This window comes from Mytilus californianus, unplaced genomic scaffold (genome assembly GCF_021869535.1).
Source record: "Mytilus californianus isolate M0D057914Y unplaced genomic scaffold, xbMytCali1.0.p SCAF_12, whole genome shotgun sequence".
In the NCBI taxonomy this organism is placed as follows: domain Eukaryota; kingdom Metazoa; phylum Mollusca; class Bivalvia; order Mytilida; family Mytilidae; genus Mytilus; species Mytilus californianus.
The window spans coordinates 17,898,048-17,923,127 of NW_026262604.1; the positions used below are offsets into that span (position 1 = coordinate 17,898,048).

The 25,080-nt window shown below is 31.2% G+C and overlaps 1 protein-coding gene across 1 annotated transcript; it reads right to left on the minus strand.

Moving 5' to 3' along the window:
* Nucleotides 1-716: 716 nt before the first annotated feature.
* On the minus strand, nucleotides 717-24,647 carry LOC127722315 (uncharacterized). Its single transcript, XM_052229203.1, has 7 exons — nucleotides 24,563-24,647; nucleotides 20,461-20,741; nucleotides 16,849-17,061; nucleotides 15,749-15,864; nucleotides 2,641-2,791; nucleotides 1,427-1,588; nucleotides 717-734 (listed from the first exon to the last, which is right to left on the minus strand). The coding sequence occupies exons 1-7, from the start codon at nucleotides 24,645-24,647 to the stop codon at nucleotides 717-719; spliced, it is 1,026 nt and encodes a 341-aa protein (XP_052085163.1).
* Nucleotides 24,648-25,080: the final 433 nt, after the last annotated feature.

Genomic DNA, 25,080 nt, shown 5'->3' on the forward strand with positions numbered 1-25,080 from the left:
CTGTGTGTCCGTTGTACCCGGTGTATGACATGTTCATTTATATATACAAAATAGACATCTAAATTGTTACCCATTGGTAGCCGAGAGGTTTTGTCGATGTGTTGATGTCAGTAACACTTAACAGATTTCAAGGAGGGGTTCGATTCCAAGAGAAGGCATATAGAATTACAAAAATTAAAAGGTAAGTTTTTAAATTAATTCCATTTGTGAACAGAAATCAGTAAATTAGCCAATTCAAACTTGATGAAATTAGGCATACAAAGGAAACAATTGAATATAATTTGATGAGTCCATTTCAGCGACAGATTTAGGAAGCGTTGATTCTAGAAATAGAATCCACGGTAAATGAATAGGCTGACGTCACGAAAATGGTTTAATGTTCCTTAAACCATTGATGTCAGGTCATCCTATTTAGAAATCGTGGTTTCTTTATCATGATCCAAAGGTTCTTAAATCGGTAGCTAAAATATTGTAACTAATTATATTTAATTGCTCGTGTTAATCTAATTTTTTGTTGTTGAGAGGATTACAAACAGCCAAGGGCTACGTGTGGGTTTCCTCAACATAAATGTATAGATTCACAATTTAACCAAATTGTTTTCAAGTTAAACACATCACAAGACATCATTTTCAGGCTAAGTCTCGAAGATTTTAACTTCGCATTCATTCAGCCACTCGCTCAGTCTTAGTTAAACGCACACGACTTACACATTTGTTTAACTCAGTAATATAAACTAAAGAAAAAAAAAGGATTGTCTGATACAATCATGTCATATAAAACAATATATACAAACATGTATGTGTGGGTTTTACAGCATGAAATGTTTTCGAACGAAGATAATATTATAAATAAAACGTATTGAATGATCAAGGAAACCTATTTGAGGATTAAATAAACCTAAACAAAGATTGAGAGATCTCTAAAACGGCATCATCAGAAAATTACCTTCTAATACAATATAGCTCAGGCAGTTAGGAACTTGATCTCGCGGTTAATCATTTAATGGATTGTTTCTATTTTAGAGTTTATAAAGAGAGTACATTAATTAAAAATAAAGTATATGAGTTTGTACATCATATGGTGCATTTCTTTTTTGTTTTGTTTATCATTACATATTTAAATTAATTTTGTTGTTGTACATTATCTATTGCTTATCATCGGAACCCTCGAAAGCAATTTGGAAAGGTTAGCTAGCGTAGGTCTATTGTCAGTATCACTATCCCAGCATTTTTTTAAGATATATTTTAGCTGGATTGGTGGACTACTGCCTTCCTTTAAATCAGGTCGACCTTTGTTTTGATCATCTTTTTGCAGCACTAATGTTTTCAGTTCATCAATGGTGTCAATGATGAACTCGTATTCAGTCGGGTCGTTTGGCAATGGTTGAGAAAACCCTGGCCGGTAATACCATAGCTCATATATTACCATACCAACACTATAGACATCTGCTTCACTGCCTGTTAGATCTCCTAAGAAAACTTCTGGAGCCATGTTAACTTCACTTCTAGTTACATCTGCAGAAGGATCTTCAATTCCTTTCTTAGTTAACCCAATCTTCACTAGTTTTACTTGTCCGTTCGCATTTATCTGGAAATCAATTTACTTAAAAAACAGTAAAACAAGGCGTGCTCACATTTTGATAATTTTTTCCTAAATAATTTATTGTTTCTTACGCTAGATAGTTTTGATGGATGGAAATGAGTGCAGTAGTCAATACAGAAGATGATGCTTTTACAAGTAAGCAAAAACGGGAAAACTAAAGAACCTTTAGTATATAAGCTCACAAACCCCGTGTCTCATATACATTTAGATGTTAAACAGTGATACTCTCTTATGATATACGATTCTTAAAAAGCTATAACGTTATTTTAGTCCTAGTAATAAGAAATTATGATAAAAGAGCTTCCTCTCTATCATCTTATTATATGTGACCACATATGCAAGTAAGGTTGTTATCATATATACTACATTCCTTAACCACTTTTAACATGTCTGTCCTTTTTTAGTTACTTTGACCTTGATCTTAGACATAGAGTGACCTCAAAATCAATACGGCTCTTATTCTCATTAAATGTTAACATATACCTTAGTAAGTTGCAATATCATATGTTTAGTAGTTGTTTAGCATGAGGAAACCTCTCGAGCACACATTATGGTAGTTCTGTTAGATTTTGGTAAATGTTTACGTTGAACTGGCCATAGAGACCTCAAAATCAATACTGATCTACTTTGCATTTTATGTGACCATATAGGTAAAATTGCAATCTCGTATGTAGAATTTATTGAAAAATCAAGAAACCATTTTTCTGCAAAAATTGGTCTATCTTAAATTACTATGATTTCGCCATTATGTTTATCCGTATCAAAAAATGAACATACCGTAATATTATCAAGTTTATTTCGCTGATGCTTAAAAAGACCAAGGTCATGTTTAAGAACATATTCCTTCTACTATATTGTTTTACGATTTTTGATATCGTAGATTACCCGGATCATGCAAGCTGACATGTTTACAATACTACAAATACTGTTTGTGTGCATAGCTTGTATAAATTAAAAGTCATAATAGACAATGTATTTATAATAACAAGGATTTTAAAGTTAATTGACATACAGCAATCAGAAGCAAGTAAACATACCATAATGTTCTCAATTCGAAGGTCGCGGTGAACAAAACCCTTATTGTGGATATAATCCAAACCATCACATATCCCTTCTACTTTTTCTTTAACAAACTTCCATGAATCCTTGCAATCTGTAAAATTTCGGTTGCCACCGCATGGTATTGGGCTCCGTTTATTGTAGACAATGTTGTGTAAACTTTCCTTGCAAAGCTCCATAAAGATTTGTAAAAATCTCTGTTCATGATCTTTCCTGAATGACAAGCCAATTAGCTGCATGATATTGGGATGTCCCTTAAGTTTTCTGTGGAAAAGTACAAAGTAAAAGGATATTCTGAACGGATGAGTCTAAATACGTTATCTGATAATTTATACGCTATTCAAGTTAAGATGTTTCATGATTGTTAATGCCCTGAAAAACCCAAGATATAAACGAAAATATTTACACAACTACAGGTCAACGTGCGCCAACGATTTGTATGCATAATTCCACATGAATGCATGCATGTTGGCATAACTGTAAACAAAACATGCATATTTTCTGTATATAATAACGATATAAACCACCAATTGATAATGCATTTGGAATATGAAATATGCGCATTAGTTCAAAACTATGATTTCAAACTTATATCCAATTCGTTTCATAATTTTTAAGTGGATTTCAGAGTTTTGATATGGATGATAATTGCAATAATTACCTTAGACTGTATATTTCTGATAGTTGTATGACATTTGCGGATTCCTTCAACGGCATTTTAAAAGTTTTAACAGCTCCTTGTAGTTCTCTATTGTCTAACTGACACTTCGCCATGTGCACATCAGAAGATTCACCATTGGCTATTGGACTCATTATTACAATGTTGTGAACGTATGATGATGCAACCTCACTTTTTGTAAAATACTCTAGGAAAATAAGGTCAAGTTTTCCTAAAAGTATTTGACAATCACAAAGTAAAGGTACAATTTTTTTTGAAATGTCAACAACAGAACGACGATCATTCATTATATCTTCGATAAACCTTTTCTCCGCATGTAATACTTGTGGCGCCACAAATTTACATATGTCATTAATAAAACCTAACTGTTGATCCAAAAACGGTTTCATCATTTTATTTACTTCTTTTTGATTTATCTTATTTTTTATAACATCTTCTGTCCATTCTTTCATGTATTTGATCTTGTTAGCTCTGTACTTTTCCAAACTTCCTTCGTTGTACCCGAATCTGTACATCGCCCACGATATACCCCCATAACCAACAGATAATGCAATCCCAGGATAACCTAACAATGCCGATGGACTAGCTATAAAAGGTATGATATTGCCAATACCAGGATAACGTGATACAACTGACAGAAAACTTAAGATTTGATTGCTAGATTCATATTTTGTCAACGTTCTGACAAGTGGAGTGATTAATTTTAAGTCTTCTTCGATGATTTTGAATTCTTCTAAAAGAATCTGCAATATTTCTTTGTCGACCAAATCTTTATTCTTTAGTCTCCAGTCGTTTATTTCATGTTTAATTTTCTCTAAAATATGCTTTTTGGCTTTCTTTCGTATGACCACGAAGTCCTTTTCGTCGTCTGGTAATGTATCACATTCAAATTTAAAATGTTCGGTTGCTAAAGACTTCAAGTGATTAACAATTCTATGTGATATTTCTTCACATTTAAATGTTATGTTTCTAATTGCACTTTCTTTAATCTGCAAAAAAAAGAGCAAGAATAACAATCTTGATCATTAATTTTATATTTGAGTAAACTTTAAACAAAATCAATTAATAATTAGATATGTGCATCTCTTATTTCCTGTACAAACCGATGAATTGTTTCGTAAAGTAGTGTTACGATGTTGAAAGTTATATTACCTTAAGTTGCAAAATAATATAGTGAATCTATTTTTTAGAACAGTTTAGTGTTGTTTGGTGGTCTGTATTCGTAATGTACGATATTGCAGTGTGGAATGAACTCATACTTACTATCAAGAATGCAATTTTGAACTTAAGACTAATCAATGACGCTCAAATCACCAAAAATTGAAAGGCTAAGAACGTATGAACGCAGCTACATTAAGGCCGTTTTTACACTACTTTCGACAAGGGCAGATAACTCCGTTCAATCACATTAAATATTCATGCGTCGTTGTGCCCGCGACGCCATGATCGAGAAGAAAAATGTCCAGTACACCATCTTCTGATGAAACAACGTTGCAGCAATCATTGCCTTAGGATGCAGAATGATCAAAATCAGGGTAATTATCGAAAAATTATCTAAAGTAATGGATAAATTATATGATTTAGGCGATTTTCTATCGAGTATTAAGCCCGCCTTCTACGAATATTAAGCCAATCAAAAAATACCTGCTTCATTCAGAAGCTTGCATCAACATTTTTCTCGAGCACCTGTTATGTGACAAAAAATGAGGAAATATGGACAGAAATGTGGAATGTTTGTTATTTTAGCTAGATATTTAGTAAGAATTAACCTCACAACATCACAAGAAATCCACACGGTACGTTTAAATGCAGTTAACTGCCAAACTCAGGCCTCTACCTGGTTAAATTGTGCCACCGCCAGTGTCGGGCATCTATTATTCTCATTTATGCATTCTTTCGGTTAAGAAAAAGTTATTTGCGTATATGTATGCTATTATTTTTTCATTTGAGTCGATTGAATGTTGTAGCTGTGTCGCATTTCCTTTACAAATCGTCAAATGAAGAAAAGCTCAAAAAAGGGTGGGGGGGGGGGGACACATATATTGGAAGATGAGGAAATTATCCCCCGTCAATGGTTTCATGCAGAGAATGTGATATATTCAAATCAGATTTGGTGCAGATATGCAGACCAACATGCTGCATGTGTGGCCAAGCCTATTCAGTATTCTGCCATTCACATTATGATAGTTATGCAAAAGCACAAAGGCTTCTCACAAAATCAGATAACACAAGCACCTGTACCAAAGGCAACCCAGGTCTGGTCGCCCTGATTCCTGTTCGTCCAGGGTCCATTCGCACTGATCTCTGTTTTTTTAGTGTTGTCTAGTTGCATAATGTTTATTATTTGAACAGAATATGTTAAAGTTTGTTGAAAAATCGCAAAATTTTCGTATTGCTGCAACCAAATAATAATTTTCCTTTCATTTGTATAGTAGAATGCCGGAATACAATGCATTTATCTTTATTGATATTTGTTAACAACTTTAATAATTCTAGTCTCTTAAATTATGCAGTCGCGTTAATCATAATAAGTAAATGAACTTGTAAATACTTTTCATGTTTTACAATTGGTACATTATTGTTTTACTTATTAATTCCAAGCTGACTACTTATCATTAATCCATTAAAGACCATTATTACAACAATCAGTGAGAATTGTTATAATGAATAATTAATGATATAAAAAAGCCATCAACTTCTTATTATTTCCATGTGTTTCATGAATTTCGAGATTTTGTACCAAATAAATATCTGAATAAGTTTACTAAACTTTAATACCCTTGATATTAACTTTTGTTGATAAAAGTAGTGAGAACGAAACCAGGGCGAACGGACCCAAGCCAAAGGCAAACATGTAATCATGGGGAATGGACCTGATACCTCCTTACGTAACTAAAGGTATAGTCCAATTATTAAAATCACAATATTTGAGATACATGTATTTTTACCACCAGGCACATTCCAATACAACAGATTTGTAAACACTCCATGATCAGTTTAGTTAACATGTTAAACCTGTACGTTGCCCTGAATATTAATGATCTATTTCAGAGACATGTATTTTTAACTTTACTACTTTTCTTCAACAGATTTATAAACACTACGTGATCAGCTTAGTTATCATCCTATACCATAGTCCAAGTAATAATAATATTTGAGATACATGTATTTTTTACTTAGATGCTTTCCTTGATAGATTTGTAAACATGTTAAACCTGTACGGTAGCCGTGAATGATAATAATATTTTAAGTTGCATGTAATTTTTACTTGGACTTTTTACTACAACAGATTTGTAAACACTACATGGTCAGCTTAGTCAACATGTTGCGCCTGTACCGTAGTCCAAGTAATAAGAATAATATTTGAGAAACATGTCATTTTTGCTAAATGACATTACACTTTCCTACTACAAATTTGTAAACACACTGTAGTCAGCTTTGTTAATATATTACACAGGTACCATAGTTCGAATAATAATATTGATATTTGAGATACATGCTGATAGATTCCTGAACCCTCTAGATCTGTAGTCACCTTAAATAACATTTATACCCTGTGGACATATTTGCTTTTCATACTTGTAACTATTTGAATTTGAGTCATTTTTGCACAAAACATACATTTTTTTTACCAGAAAAGAAGGCATGTATATATATATACTTTAACATTTACGTCATTTAAGTTAGATGGACATATTTCTGATATCCATGATGTCATGGTGTCACTATTTGAATAAGAGCTCCAGTCCTTTAAGTATAACTATGTACATTTTTACTATGTCCACTGACCAGAAGTTGCATACCATAAAGGAAGGCTTGTGAGAAATATATATGTTAAAATTCATGTGTAAGCTTAATTAACATAACTACGTGCATGATGTGGACACATCAGCTTTCAGTTTTATAACACATGTATTTTATGGATTACAAATGTATGAGTTATGTGATTGAATACCAACACAAGAGATGTCAGTATATATTCAGGAAACTGCCGGAGTATACACGTCTGTACGGCGTTTTTATCCCCAATTGGAACCTCAAAAACGTCACAATAACACCTGTTACTATGTGACGTAGTCAAAAGCTATACAGAACACTAAGGAATGTTAGAGGCTCACAGAGGGAAAATAATGAGGCTTCAATTATACATTTTTAATACAATACAAAATCAAGTAATTTACACTTCAATCACTAAAATTTAATGTTTTAAAGTGTTATTAAAAAATATTACATATGATACATTTACACGATAAAATTATTTTAAGGTGTAAAAGTAAATTATAAAATCCTTCACATATGCGGAACATATTAGATTGGGTTTTATAATGTATGTGTTATATAAAAAGAAGCCACACACACATACAAATACAAAACATGAAATCTAAAAACTTTATTGAAAACATTTTCTTGGCAGAAAAAAATATGTCAAGTTGAAAAGAGGGATGAAAGATACCAGAGGGACAGTCAAACTCATATATCGAAAACAAACTGACAACGCCATGGCCAAAAATAAAAAGACAAACAGACAAATAATAGTACAGATGACAAAACTAAAGACTAAGCAACACGAACCCCACCAAAAACTGGGGAAGATCTCAGGTGCATTTAAATTGATTACTCAAAATATTAAAAAAACAATAAACATGTAATGAATATACATGCTGCATTATGATTGTTTAACAAATACCTGCACAGGAAAAAAACATTAAGACAGGGGTAATCTGTATTAAAGATATATGTAATTCAGGTCTCATACAGCGTATATACTGTGACATTCCCGGCTTAGGGCTTATATTATATCCCCTTCACCTTCGGCTCAGGGGCTATAAACTCTAAGCTGTGAATATCACATCATATACCGTGTCTGAGACCTGAATAACATATAAAATAACACGTGTATGCATGTACATTATATATTTTTAGACGGATCTGTGTGACTACCAACATATTAAAAGGTACTAATTATTTAAGCAAGATATTATAGTTTGTCTACTTTTGTAGTATATATTCATTTTGATATTTATATTTTTAAATAGCTTCGTAGAAAATCGGGCAGCAGTAACGCATGGTATTACCTGGCTGGTAACGGTTTATGTGCTATGTTCATTAAAATTGTAGCACTTCACAGTTGCTGGGTAGGTCATAATATCTCGGCATTAAGAACATGGCAGAAAGTAAATGAAGTTTTCATGAAAAGAAAAAAATGAAACCGAAATGATGAGCTCCACTGGAGGTTGCTGTATAAGCATGTACTTGTAAGTATTACTATCTTGAATTGACTGTTTTACTTATACTGTCAACACTTATTTAAGACTGTATGAAGTCCTATAATTGCTTATTACCACTTCATTTTAAGCCTGGGGTTAGTTCTCTCACTGACAATATGCCAGTCCCAAGATACAGTAGTTAGTAAGTTGTATCCGTCATGCGACTTCAATCACCACCTGACAAAAAATATAGGCATCGTCACTTCAAACACATGTTGAGCAAACTTGTGAAAAAAATTTATGCTATACTTCACAAAATATTTGGGAAATAAAAATCTAATTAAATGGTCAACTCCCTTTAGTCATATAGGGAACTGAGATATGTACATACAGAACATTGATTATTTCTAAACTACCCTGCAGAATGATGATCCTGAAATTGCTTCAGACTTTAATAGTGCAGGGGTACATGCTCACCTTCTTTCTGGTAAATGACGTCGTAAGTGCATGTGTAATTGATCTTTTCAAGTGAAGGGCATGAATCAAGAAATAGCCTATCATACCACAATCTCCTTATATTTAACTCGTACAGAATCCCAACAACAAAAATAACTGGTACTGTTGAGCCTTAAATTGTACATTGTAGTTAAATAAGACAATTAAACTGATAATACTTAGAAAATCATTCCTTAATAACAGACCAGTGTAGATAGAATGTGCAATTTTTGGGATCTAAAATCAAAGAAGTTGTGTGAGGGAAATAATTTTTTCAGGACACCCTTTGATGTCAATGATACATCATGAACAGTGATTGAATACAAAGTTACATTATATTACTAAAATATAAGGGTTCATGATGTATCCGTAGTCTCTGAATACATTAAAATAAACTGTAAAGCACAGAAAAAGCATCAGCTAAACATTAATTTTGAAATGTTTATATTTTAAAATAACTGTTAATGTTCATTGTGTACTTCATGTTATTATTTAAATGCTGTCATGGCTGTTTGAATAGTGGAAAATGCTCAAAAGATAATATGCAGAATAAAATAAGAAATAGCAGGTGGAATTATTCATTTGTATGATAACTTTTTACATGTAAATTATAAAGTTCTTTTATTATTGAGATACTTGTTAGCTCATATCTTAACTTATTGCTAAAAAACACAAAATTATAGGACCTTGCTTGCTTGAATTCATTGAAAAAATGCAACATTTTTTGCAGAAGAACAGGTAATCTTTTATTTCAAAACTTAGAAAAAATATATCATTGATCACCTACAAAATGTATAGTGAGTATACCAAACATTTTTCTTTTAATTAACATGTAAAAACAGAACTCAATTAAGAAAATAAAATGAAAAACATCATGTACATAAACATGATAAAGACTTCCTGAAACACTTTTCAAAGTATACTGTAGTGTATTATCCTATTCACTAGGTTTTACTCACAATGATACTAAGCCGAGTATACAGCAGTATCAAGCATGATGATTATTTGATATTAAAGATAAACAATGATTTAGAAGAGGGTTTAATTTATGCTTTGTCATAAATTTGAAGTTATATATTATTTTATAAATTCTTGGAATGCGATCAGAACTTTAGACGAGAATAATTTTATGCAAACATACAAATTTGATGTGGGCTAAAATCATTCTGTAAAATTAAGATATTGATTTTTTGCTGTAACAATTTGACAAATAGAGAATTACTGAAAATTCAAAAATTAAAGTTTCTTTTAATATTTTGCATATCACTGATTACTGGTAAAAATGGGATTGCAAATATTTGGTGAAGGAAAATCACTGCTGAAATTTTGGTGATTTTGTAATTGCTAAACTGGCACTGCTGCATTTTACGCATTGAAAAACATTGGGATATTTTTGTGCTTATAATTTGTTATTTGTATTTAAATATCAAGTCGGTTAAGAGCTCTACAGAGCTCATGTTTACCTTGTTTAATTGTACATACCATGCCCGACTCTAAATAAAATTTACTTACTTACTTACTTACTTACTTTTCAATTTTCATTGTTTGGAGATGTATTATCACAGGCTGAAAACTGGTCCCATGTCAGTTTATTTTCTAGGTTCAGTTTAGTGATTATTTACATGTTCTCCTTAGACTTGAAACTCAATTAGCCATTTTTAGGACCTATCACTTAACACTTGTAAACATAATTTTTGAGTGAAGTTTAAAGATTATAAGTCCTTTTGCAATGAAAAGTTACATATTGACACACTTCATCACACTAGTATTTAACATCATGGCATATAGACTGAGAGTTTTAAAGTTCTGTAATAATAAATATATTCTATAGTTTTACTTTCCGTTATTTAAGTGTCATGCACATATAAGATAATTGACATGAATCGATTTAAATACTGTAACTTCGTCCAACTACAAAAAAGGTAGCTCTACTGGACTTTTCACAACCCTAACACTCTTTATTGTAGTAAAGGTCCATGCAAATACAAAAGGACACATCGTATATATCTGGAAGTACTGATATTCACTCACACAAAGTTGAAAAAAATCTTATAAATGTTAAAACACCGGCTTTTATGTTAAAAACAAGAATTATTGTATCTCTCGTTACGAGCGGAAACAATCCGCGCTTTTCCCGGTACCGGTTCTAAATCGCGATCTTTGTTGCGATTTAAAACATCGCTGACAACAGGATTTTCGTAAAATTTTCTATATTTTGGCCTAGCACAACCTTTTAATCTAAAACAAGAGCCATCAACTGAATAAAATTATTTTTTGCATTTAAATACGAGCTTAAAACTTGCTGGGGGTTTCTCCAATTTTATCTCTGAGAGTCGTACGAAGTAAGCAAAGTTGACAAAATCACGGAATTTGACCATCAGAGATGTAAAATTCATTCCAAATAAACAATTTAAAACAACTATTCTAACCCCCAGCACTTTTAAGTAACCTTTGTAGTTGGTTAACTTACTATTAAAATTTGACAGAGAATGGTGAAGCGTAAAAGGTTGTGCTCGAGCCAAATACAAACGACAGTTTTAACTCACGAAAACGGCACGTCACGTGACAGAGATAGGGTCACGGGGTCATATTTTTATGTTAAATGATGAGAAATGGGACGACCTTTCATTATTGCCCATGTACGACCATGGAATGTTCTCAGTAAAGCCAAAATGGACAATTCTCTTTTTACCCCCCTTTTTTCGTCATTTTTACAAAATTGCGTCCTTAATGTAGCTGCGAAGTTGAAAAGCATTGAGGTCCTAAAAATCCGAAATATTTTGCCTCTAATCCTGGGGAAGAAATCCTTAGTATTTCATAACGTTTTTTTTTTTTCATATAAAAGTTCAAAAATCTTATAGATTACAAATAAGTAAAAATCTACGTTTTCTAATAACGAAATTAAATGGAACCGATAGACTTATCCCAATTTTCAACTTAAAGAGACAAATTCCCCAAAAAATGATTTCGACATTTCTGAACTAAATTATCCTTCTAAAAAACCTTTTCCCTGTTAAAAAATAATAAATACATGGATAACGATAGAAAGAAAGAATGAACATCTGATAGGGGAAAACAACGTGTAAAATATCAAATAATAAAGCGTTCGTATGCAAAGTATATTAAAATATTTGTCAAAATCGAAACCATGAAAAGAAATTGGAATCGGTACTTGCAAATTAAAGATTTACTTTTTTAAGATTAGACGACATTCATCGATCAGTCAGATTTGCTTCAAACTCACGTCGCCATTCTGTCAGAGTTATAATGAAAATCGTGGACTAATGGGCGGATCGGACAGATCGGACGGTTGACTTTTCTAGCGCATTGAACTAGACTACGTCTAATGTTGATCTCATACAAATTATGTAATCTTAGTTTTGTTTAATTTGATGGAAATGGCGCCAAGAAAACAAAATCCTTAATTTTAACGCGAAAGATACCAAAAGGTACATTCATACTCATTTGTACAGAATCTTTTATTTTCAACCATTCAGCAAATTTGAATCACTGTAATTTTACGTTTGTAAGAGGAGAAAAGTGAAGTATTAAGATGAAACTAAATCTTATTCTTATTATTAACATGATTAAGGAATTGCAATTTTTTGTTAATATGTAGATATTTCTTTATCAAACACGATCAGTGCACAAAAAGGAGTTTATCGTAATTTCTAAACTTATCAAAGTTTGCTGAAAAGCTATAAAAATCAAACAATCAAATATTGCAAATTTCGGTGCACAATTTTCAATAAAATAAAGAAATCGTGTACGTTTAATTGCTTTAAACTAGAATCTTATAAATAAACTGGGTGATTAATTATCTTTACTAAACGTTTAATTATCTTTAATAAACGATTAATTATCTTTAATAAACGTTTCGTAACAAAAAATTCCATTTTATCACTGAATACATGGACACAAACAAGCTAATTAGTTTGTAATACAAATGTGTTAGTATCTTTTCACTGAATTTCATATATTTAATGAAGAAACAAACATCCAGATGTACAAAAAGTACTAATACCAAATGACGGTTGATGAGCTCTGTTAAGATAAAGAAATTATTGCACAACACACACCTCGAAGCTTTTCAACTTCATACTTTATTTTGCCTTATTTGATTCCAGCGTCAATGGTGAGTCTATTGTTGACGAAACGCGAGTAAAATTTTATTGTCTTTTCTTATCTCACCTGCGAAACAACTTATCCGAATGTTCGAAATGCACCTAAAAACGTATAAGTTTGAATGTCCCTTTTGTTATTTTCGCCTAGATTTTGAAATATTTTTGTGACTTCAAATTTTATCGTTCAGACCAGGATATTTCAAGATAAGTTATACGAACCCGGGATAGTTGAAATTTTCTTCTAAATTTTAAAACGGCCTTGGGATAATGGTAGTCCCTATAGCTAGCTGAAAAGGTTAGACTTTTAAAACAATTTGAGGTTGCTATAAGTATTCATGTGCATGATGATTTATATATATGATCCGATTTTTTTCGAATCTGAAAACGATACAAATCTGATCGTTTCTTTTCCGAAAAGATTGCCTTGTTTCCAAATACTTAAATAAACTAGTGGTTTATCGTAAAACAATAGGTCATTATTTATTTGATTAAGTTTTTTCACTTTTCTGGCTTTTTATGCAGTAGGAAACGTTTAAAGTACTTATGTTAAAAATGAAAAACAACAAGTTATAAACTTCATGCATTCGTAGCGCTTTTCTTGATTTATATTCACCAGGGACACTCAAAGCCAAATATATGAAACTAAGGCTGCAGTTGAAGAGCAATATAACCAATAAGGACATTAAGAATAGCCAAATCAATCAAAATGTCAACTTTGCCTGATAGATATATGTTCTAATAAATTTCTTGATATTAAAAATGGGCATTTAGAATTAATGATAATTATCCAACAACCGGTTACAAATTCACTGTTTATCTACCATCAATATGGCTATATTGGTAACGATTATGATGATATCCTTCAAGACTAAGAGGTGAACACATTCTTTCTAAAGAGACTAAAATATTCTCCCGCATTTATATAAATGGGAGATTTAATGAAATAACAAGTACTTACTATATATTAAACTGTTTTACTTAGAGGTGAAAACCAAGTTGAATGATATTATACAATTATAGCCTTTGTATGAGATCGATACAAGGATATATTGACCTGAAAAAAGTCCGAAGTCGATACACTTCTTTGGGTCAATATATCCTGTATTGACCTCATGCAAAGGCTACAATTGTTATATTATAAATTTGCGACCATTTTCTCTTTTTCGATCATTTAATTTGTTGGAATTTTATAGATACCATATTATTTCTTTAACAATAACAAAATATTGGCTGTGATTTCAATAATTTTTTATGTGTTTTTGTGTATATCTCATGTACTTGAAGATTTTTTTTGTAGATAATCGATCATAAATATACACTTTTCAAATACTTTCAACAATATCTTGTATTCATTGGACGACGTTTCCATAACAAGTCAGATTTCAGTTACAATACGATTTCAAAGAACTTACTGTTCACTTACATGTGATTTCAGTACTAACGGATTCTGAAGTTTAAAAATCAGTTTTTACCTTGAATCATGGTATAGAAGACCAACTTAATAATTGTGCCTTTCCTGTGCTTTTCCAACGTGTGGTTTTACTTGAATTTGCTTATTATTGAAATTAATTGTTTGGAAAAGGAAATAAACATTTTATGATTTTAACATATTTCTTATACGCATACTGATAAAAAAGAAAAAGGTGTGGTTTGATTACCACTGTATCAACTCTCTATAAAAAATTATGATAAACTTGCTAAATTTTCGTTCCATTATAAATTTTAATAAATACTTCTTACAAATGTTTTTCATCAAGATGTTGCAGTCGATCCTGTGCTTCTTTCATTTTTCCCTCTTTTTCCGTTATGGACATTTTCGATGCGCTTAATTTCTCCTGTATTCTATAAGTAAGTTTTTCAGTAAAAAACATTTGCCATCTGTAATAAACATATTACAAATTTACAAAAGGTGTGACCTTAAGGAATAGCAAACAATGAAAGAAACCAATAACCCAATTTGCCAATTATCACCTTCTAACGTATCTAAATGAAAATATAATGTTGCAATATGAACTGTTTGAAATATCTTTTCACCTATAACTGCAAAATGACTTATTACATTCATATATTGTGACTGATATTTTTATGCTAATCTTCAATGAACAAGTTTGATTGACACAAACGACCCTAGACGCGTTATATCGTTTTGTCATATTTGTCTACAAGTGTAACCGAAATTAAAGTAAGTAATTTTTTCTGCAATATATCATGTCTGGTATCGTTCAAAATCCTTAGTTTTCATAAAGCTCACGACTTTAATTATAGATTATTTACTTGCTTCTGCTAAGTATTTCCATCTGAATTATGTATGTTATTTATTCATGTGTTATTTGACTTGTTCCTATACTGTGCGGTTAATAGTTCAGATTTATTTCAAAAGCTGTAACAATATCATTTATATTATAGAAACTAGGCATTAACGTTTAGTGTCTTAATTTATTAGCAATTAAATAATACGATTGCACCGTAAAAAAATGTAAAAAAATGTAGTTATACATCAAATGACGTTAGTATTCGAATGCATTGCTTTTATAATCCGTCATGTGCAAAAGATTAGATAGTTTGCAATCAAAGGACTCACCTTGCATGTCTGACAACTTTAGCTTCTAATGTAGCTGAAATCATTCTGCGGATGCCACTGACAAAGTAATCATAGTTTTCCGATGGTGACCCAAGTTTTTTAATTCTTTTTTTCTCCTGTAAAACATGTTTTCGGGTAAAAGATAAATAATCATATTATTTTAAGACCCTTAACTTACATTATAGCAAAAAAAAAGTGGAGGAAAAACATTGCTAATTTTCAATCAGATTTTCTAGATGAAAATCATGCACATGATTCTTTTAACAATGTTCATTTTGTTGATTGAGCGGTTGCAATTCTGTTAACAAATTGAATACAAAAAAGTGTAATGAAACTTATATATCAGGCTTTGTAATAATAATATTGATTTTCAGTATTTCAATTAACCAATTCATTCAACCTTTTTAGGCGAGCTTCTATTGTTTTACACCAGAAAAATAACTGGTCTTTAATTGTATCATAAAAAATTATCCCACAGAGAAATGTCCTTTCAACCTTGCAATCCTTCTCTCAGTGCTCACAATTTCTTTTTTCATACATGTATGAAGGAATTACTTTGCATACGTTTTTTATCACATGATAACTTATAATGTGCTAAATGTTTTCACTGATCTAGATCAAAATTGTAAGGCTGGTATCTCCAAAACAACTATTATGATACATTTGTTTCTGTCTGTCAGCAATATATTTGTTCTATTAAAACGTATAACGTAGTTATTTGCCTCTAATGTAATTCGTTTGATGTCAGATCTCTGATTAACTCAGATTTAAAGCATGTTTAAGACATGGATATAATGTGTCAATACATGTTTGCTGCTGAAGACCTCGTTTTTGTAATCACAATTCTTATCTTGATATTTGAAATACAATATATGACAAGTGTTTTTTTTTAATGAGTGGCATGTATTCAACAAGAAAATGTAGCTTCCTTAGCTAGCTTCCTGAACAAGGGAAAACGTTTCGACCCTGCTACCCATATTGCGCACGATATTTCAGTTGCTTGTGTCAGTTAATACTATACGTGTGATTCTTATTGATATGAATCGCTATGCATACACTTTATGCATTATACATGTTATATAATATGTATTATCCATTACCTTTGCAACGCTTAGTTTAAAGATCTGTAAACTTTCATCAAAATTTGGCCAATCGGACTTTAACTTGTTAACGATGAATTGAAATACTTCATCTTGTTCCTTGGGATGCACTTGATCCCACTTATTACAAACAAACATGGTTGTTTCCGGTCTAAAGTCATGCATGTGTCCATTTTTCTGCTGCTCAGTCAGGTGTTCGATAATTTGCAGTAGCTGAAATTAAAAGTCCTTTTATATGTTTTAAATTAACAAAAATCGCTTAACAAGCTTGATCCCTCTTTGGGCATCTCCAGTTTTTGATGGGGTTCGGATTGCTCAATCTTAAGCTATGTATTGTTCTGTGTCGTCGTTTTTGGCCCTGACTTTATCAATTTGTCTTCGACTGATGAGTATGCATGTCCATTTCTACCTTAGTCTTCGCTATAGCATATGTTTTGTTAATAATGTCTAAGGAAATACACAGGCCCATATACAAATCACGTGTGTCACTGTTCAGTAAAAATAATTGCGTTTATTTTTTTTTATATAAAAACTTTTATTTATCATTCAGCTTAAAACTCTTTTACAAAGTTTATCATTACATATAGGAAACTATATATAATACGACAAAACAAATTTGGAAGGAAACTATATAATTACAATACATAGTATATCATTATTCCTTAAATGTATCGTTATTTTAATCGAACTGATTACTGATGTGTTTAAGCATGACTTTATCTTTGTGAATTCAAGACACATGGAAAATAAAATATTCAATTATTTTAATGCTTCAAACTTTGCCATAAAGAAATTGCTTTGTTTGCAATTCTTCATAATTAGTTTTTTATTCAATTTTGTTAAATTATATTGGAAGAACAAACCCACAAAAAGGACAGTTTAGGCAATAGGTGATATTTTTATTATTTTTATCTTACATGTTAAATAATGTAGAATTTAAACTAAAAAAGACACAATGTTTTTTTTTTTATAAAATGCAGCAATAAAAATACATTTCTCCTTGAAACATAGTTTGTACTTTCTTCCTAATCCGTCCATAAAATTTATTGAAAAAGGATAAGTCATTGCTATTAAAATTGCCGTTTATACGGTATTCAATTGAGAGGTTGTCACCTATGCTATATTTCGTCTCTGATTAACAGGTGTCAGTTTTGATCCCGTATTTGTTCTTAATTCTCATTCTTATCCATTAGAATTTAAAAACATTATTTTGTCGGTTAGTTTATTTGCATCAAACCTTTGTTTGGACATATAATCCATCTACGATTCGTACTGATATGTTACAAAATCAGAAATATTAAATTATTCCACCTCAGCAATGAATGATGCATTTTTACTTATATTTTTCTATTCGATATCGTTTTTGGTTCACCTTTTAATTTTCTGTTAATGTGTTCCGTAAGTTATGAATTTAGTCACTTCTCAGTGAAGGATTTGGATTAATTAAGTTTTCTCATAATAAATTGACGTCATGTGCAAACAGCACTTGATCATTGGAATTCAAGCTTATCTATAAATAAAATTTCATTGGAATCTGCGTTCGAAACGTAGCAAAAGATATGGACAGGATCATATCTATCCGTTTTCAGTCCATATTATTGTCCGTCTGTCGTTTTGATTACACTAGTGTCTACAGGCTAAAGGGATTTTGGTATAAGCAATGTCAAAAGTAAAACTAAACAATGTTTCGGACAAGTTCTAAAATGAAAACGAATTTAATTTTGTTTGTTTTTTTAGTGATTACCGGTGACAAACCAATATTGGAGATTCCCATGCCCACATTTTGCAAATAAAAAATAAAGTTAGATAATCGACACATACCAAACATTTTTAGAGTAATCTCTCTTAGAACTTGAAATACATTGAACATCAACATTTAAAGATCCTTATTTTTATGTTCTCCTTCTGTATACTTACCCAATCATCATTTGTAACACCACCTGCGTTCCCCGCATTTATAACGTAGATAAATGCAATTGCATTTGGAAGATATTCGAAAAGCCGTCCTGTTTTATTTTTTCCAACTCCAGGAGTGTCCACAATTATAGCATGGTTCTACCATTTATGAAATCATATATTAAACTCATTTAGTTGTTTAATACTTGTATTTACTATTATTGTTAAATATGTAATTGTGTGCTTCAATAACCAATCAAAACCCTTATTTTCAATTTATGAACCAATATAGATAATAAACAATTTCTCGATATTCATGCGATTAAATGTAAACAAAAATTTTATTTAGGTTCTTTAAACTGAGTTTTACAGTGCGTATTGCTGTGTGTTTGTATAATCTACATTGGCTAGATGTATAGGGCATGTAGGGGGAAGGTTGAGATCTCACTTAACATGTTCAACCGCGCCGCATATTTTCGCTTGTCCGAAGTCAGGAGCCTCTGGCCTTTGTGTGTCTTGTATGTTTTTTTTTAATTTTAGTTCAATGAGAGTTTAGGAGTTTAGTATGACGTCCTTTTTTCCCTAAACTAGTACACATTTTTGTATAGGGGACAGCTAAAGTCCGACTCCGGGTGCGGGATTTTCTCCCTGTGTTGAAGGCCCATTGGTAGCCTTCGGCTGTGTTATTTTACTCTTTTGTCAGGTTGTTGTCTTTTTGACACATTCCCCATTTCCATTCTCTATTTTATCTTCTCATAGAGTTGGATACACTATACTAGTATATCATATTTTCAAAATATTGGTATATTGATACATTATTTATCAAAACTTACGAGATATAAGCACAAATGTATTTTAATATTTTAAATCAGGAACACATATTTCAAAATATTTCAGGTCAATTGATATAAATAGTTTTAACAGAATGTTTTAATTCTGGTAATTAAAGTCTGATGATGAAAGAGTACAAAATACGTTAGATGAATGTATGCATGCATGCTAGATGAGTAAACTATGTGTTTTATGTAACAATATATCATTAATTACAAACGTCTTTTTTTCAAAAAGAAAACAGGCAATGAGATCGAAATTTGAAATTTGTTGTGTACAAGACGAATACTCCTTACGCCCAATATAGGTTACTTAACACTTGCTTATATTTAGTCGTTTTATTTCTATATTAACTCGTGAAAGTCTTTGCGGATAATCAGATACAAACTTCCCGTTACGGGTTCCAAGAGATTGAAGAGAACAGTTTTGTTTTATATTAGAGAACAACACGTTATAAATTTCATGCGTCCGATGCGCTTTTCTGGATTTACTTCCATCAGGAATGCTTGAAGCCGAATATTTGGAAGCAACGGATGTATAAGAGTTAAGACATGTGAATGGCTATATGATAAAAAAAAAGATAATAAAAAATAGCCAAATCTATTTAACTTTGCCTGAGGGAGTAGAACCTTAATGATTTCGAAATTTATTAACAGACAATTTTAGAAAGGTTTGTTATAGATATTGTTAGTACCCAAGTAAAGACTACTTGGCTGATGATACCCTCGGGGACTAATAGTCCACTAGCAGAGGTATTGACCCAGTGCTGTAAAATTTAAAATAACACGTTATAAATTTCATGCGTCCGAAGCGCTTCTCCGGATTACAGATAAAAGATGCTAGGCAAACAAAAGTAATTCCTTTTTTAATTTTTTAGAAACATACCTGTAACATTGGTATAGGTAAATATATATCAACATATTTGCAATTATCAGGGTTCGACCTGCTGCCAACATGTTTTTCCAAAGTATCTTCCATTTTTACTTCTTCATCTTTTGTAAAGGGAGTTACTGTCTTTTTATCCTCATAATCCGTTAAAACTATTTGCCTGGTTTCGCTGTTTCGTAGTCTGCAAATTGTTGTAGTGCATGCTAGTTGTCTCTCTGGTAAAATTGATGTTCCAACAAGGAGATTGATCAAACTACTTTTACCAGCCGATATTTCTCCTAGAAAATTATACAAACTTAAAACAGCAAATTCCAAATGTTAGCATTTAAGTTCTTTGTTCTTTTTTTTCGGCTGTCGGAACCCACATTTGTACTTTGTCGAATTAAATTGGTTTTGTATACTTATGAAAAGAAAACAATATATCATTAACTTCATCTTAAAGACTTAACATAACCTTGCTCATGTTGCTAGATAAATAGTATGATAAGTTATAATTTAGTAAACAAGAAGATGCAAGATGATCTTTCAAAATGATAGCATAGACTTTTTAAACATGTTAGATATAGTATTTCGTTTTTGTCGTTTCAATGGTATACATCTTATAAAATTCCAGGTTATTTAGTAGATCGGTTCACTGCTGTAATATTTTTAAAAGGTAAAAGAAATAGAATTTCATTTTATTAATAGGTAAAAGAAATAGAATTTCATTTTATTAATAGGTAAAAGAAGTAGAATTTTAGTTTTGATTGAATTCAGATAGTAGTCATTATTTCTATATTTATCAAACTACTTGGATTATCATAAAACTCTACAACTATCTCAATTATACATTGATCTTCGATAATGCCAAGGTATTTGGTAGTTTGGTTTATTGCTGTCAAATTTAAGTATTCAATTGAAAAAGAAAAAAGTGAGAATTTTCAGTTCTGATTAAATTCAGATAGTCACCATTAATTTTTTTAATGACTTTTTCAAATCATCTTGTATTGTCATCAAATTTTGCAGCCATCTTAATTATATATATCTATTTGTAGTTTAGTGTATTGCTATCGAATTTAAGAATTTCTTTAATAGGCAAAAAAGCTAGAATTTTCAGTTCGGACTAAATTAAAAAAGTCACCTTTAAATTTTTTTATAAGTATTCAAAAACAACTTGGATTTTCATCAAATTCTACATCTATCTTAATTATATATTGATCTTACAAAAGACCAGGGTAATTGGTTTATTGCTTTTAAATTTAGATATCTAATTTATAGGTATCTATACATGTTTATCTGAATTTAGTCAAAACTGATTTTTTTTGCTTTTTTACCTATTAATTGAATCCTTAAATTTGACAGCAATAAACCAAACTACCAAACAACCTGACATTCTGTAAGATCAATGTATAATTGGGGTAGGTGTAGAGTTTTATGAAAATCCAAGTTGATTTGAAAAAGTTATTGAAATAATTAAAGGTGGGTATATCTGATTTTAATCAAAACTGAAATTTCTCGCTTTTTTACATATTAATTAAAACCTTTAATTTGAAAGCAATGAACCAATCTACCAAATAACCTTGAATTTTGTAAGATCAGTATATAATTGAGTAAGATGGGCTGATTCAAACCAGTCGAGACTAAATGTCAAGGTCAAGTTTGAGTCTAGACTGTTCGAGACGGGTCGAGACTGAGTCAAGACTGGTCTAGACAGGTCGAGACTGAGTCGAGACTGGTCAATCATTTGTCTAGACCTTTTTCGACTATACCAAGACTAACAAGTACTAAAACAGACGTATCAAGTAAAGTCGAGACAAAATTCGAGTAAAGTTAAGTCCAGTTAAGTACTGTCGAGATTATGGCTAGTCTTGCAAGTAAAATATGTGCTCGACCTAACTGGTTGAACATAAAATATGGTCTTTTCAGACTCAGAGTAGTTTGTGGTGATTTAAAATATCAACTTTATTTAAATATGATAGAAACCAAAAATAATCAACATTTGTGGTGAAAGCAGAACTATGGAAAATGAACTTGGTATAGATGAGATTGAAAAAATAAGTTATGAAAACTATCTGTCTGGCTATTTTCACAACGTTGAACCCTGGCCCTTTTAAGAGTTAATGTCCTACAACCCCCCTTTACTACACATTTTGTGGCATTACAAACATGGAAGAACAATTCACACCTAAATCGAAAAATTCCTTTTTGCAATTTTAGTCTAAGGTGTCTGTAATGATCATGACTGGATCTGATTTCATAAAACATTTTAATGTAGACACGTTTGAGAGATTTTCAACTATTTCCACGACTGGGCGTTCATAATACGTCGGAAAGCGAGCATTTGTAACAACAATTTTACTGATATTAAAGCATGCCATTCTGAAGTTTGTTTATTTAATCTAAAGGCGGCAGTTTCGAAATTTCTATTTTTTGTTTCTTTCTTGTCGTAGAAGTAAACAAATAGTCTTTCTACCTCTAAAGCGTGTGTCTTATTAGATAAGAAAACAAAGCTGTCCAAAACAAACACTTTAAAAATTACGCTAAACTGTCTGTAAGAATTTACTACTGTTTTTGTCACAGATGGACTTACATAGTATAAGTTTTACAAAATTAAAAACTATATGTACCTCAAAGATAAGGATATGTCACCCTTATGAACCCCCGTTTAAAGTATAGTCCGGAGGGAAGAAATTCTCTGGCATTTTAGTTTTTGTTCATCTCTTACATTGTAATCAACATGCATGTGGACCGATTATCCACACCATCAAGTCTGCTTGGAAAAGCAATGACAATTTCAGTTTTTTACTGGATTAATTATTTAACGTAAGATTAAACCAAAAGGTAAGGTGGTTTTATACTGTCTGTGCACACAAACAAAAAAACAAGATGAAAAAAAAACCATTGATAATTACTCGTTTGATCAATAAACATACAAACAAAGGGAAACCAATAGTTATCGAAATACATTATATAGAAAATTAGGAAAAATTAATGTACATGTAAGGAATTTCAACATAATATTGAAATTTTAACCCTGCCTAGATCCAAAGTTTGTGCATATTTTTCTAGGCCTTACCCTTATGCGGAATTAATTTATTTCTGTGTAAGTAAAATCAAGTTACAGCAGTTAAAACAGATATACCAAAATATTAAAGTTGCACATTGAATAACATGTTATGTAACAGAGTAACTGCAACCTATATATCAGTTAAGCAACTGTTTTTGAAAATGATGAAATAAGTTTTACATACATCTGAACTTTAAAAATACAATCAATTATATCGAGTTAAAAGGTAATTGATTATCTTAAATATGATAATTTGTAAATATCAGCATATATGATAATAGTTCACATTAGTTTCAAGTGTCAACAAAGGACTCATAAAATACTATAGAAACCACTTTGCCGAAATTTTGACAAATTAGAAGTGGCACATTTGTGTATTACAGAGTATAAGGTGAAAAAAATTGACATATGTCTGATCATGAAAAACCCCTACACATAATTTGTGTTCAGCAGGTTATGAAAAAAATCCAACTTTTTTATTAAACAAAATTGACTCAACGGGTGACGATCTGGGGTTTGAAGGCTTCGTGTTCTAGTTCAGTTGAATCAAAACAACTGCTATGCTAGAACTTCTTTAAAGTGTACAGAGTTGTCATTTATAACGTACATCAATGAGCATGCTCTTAACTCATTTGATATGACTTTTTCAAGGAAATAGAAGCGTTTCATTTAAACAATAAATGACCAAAATATGCCAAAATATCATAGTCACACGACTTTTATTGTTGTCTAATATAAATGGGGTAAATAAGGGTTAATGTTACGACTAAATTTGGACACGCTTTGGCGTCCTTCATCAACTAGACATGTTTTGGAGATCGGTGACGTCATAAAGACACATTCAAAATTGGACACGTTTGCGGGGATGAACCCATTGCTGAATGCTACATATATTTATGTGAATAAAAACTTATTATAAGTACGTCTTATTCGTTTTGATTTAATTTCTTTTTCTTGTATTTTTTAGCATTTTTGTTTACATTGTCTGTGGTGGTTTAGGTTGTGATTTTTTGTTCATACTACTTTAAAGGAATTTTAGATAGGAATACACACCTGCTACAACAATAGGACATTCGTTATCAACTTGTTCCCTCTGGTGGTGTATATCCAGGATTTTATTACCAAATTCTGTTGTCATTACTTCCCTTAAACTTTCATCCTTTTCAAGTATTTGTTTTATCTGAGTGGAAATCTCAAATAGTCTACTCTTTCGCTGATTATCATCGTTTATGATTTCTCCAAGTGCAAATTGAGCATCAATATTCTACAAAATAAACGTTTTCCTACTATTTTCCGTTCAACCGGTAAAATCCTAAGCACAGAACGTGGAATGGGATTTGAAAATAGATACGATTACAACAAAAATATTCTAAATTAACTGTTCATAAAACTTGTGAATTTTTAAAATACTGAGGCTTTTCTACCTCATGAATACATTACTTCTGCTGCATTTGGCAAAATTTTTAGGAATATTTGTCCTCAATGTTCTTCAATTTCGTACTTTATTTGGCTTTTTTAACCTTTTTTGATTAGAACTTCTATTGAAAGTCTTTTGTAGACGAAACGCGCGT

Bases quoted from the DNA above. Each gene is read 5' to 3' on its own strand.
- LOC127722315 (XM_052229203.1), bottom strand. From the start codon at position 24,647: ATGACAACAGAATTTGGTAATAAAATCCTGGATATACACCACCAGAGG. The intron at 17,062-20,460 runs GTATGTTTCTAA...TTTTAATTTCAG, and splicing joins TACCTATACCAATGTTACAG to CTACTGCAAATTATCGAACA. The intron at 1,589-2,640 runs GTATGTTTACTT...ATTGATTTCCAG, and splicing joins TTCGAATTGAGAACATTATG to ATAAATGCGAACGGACAAGT.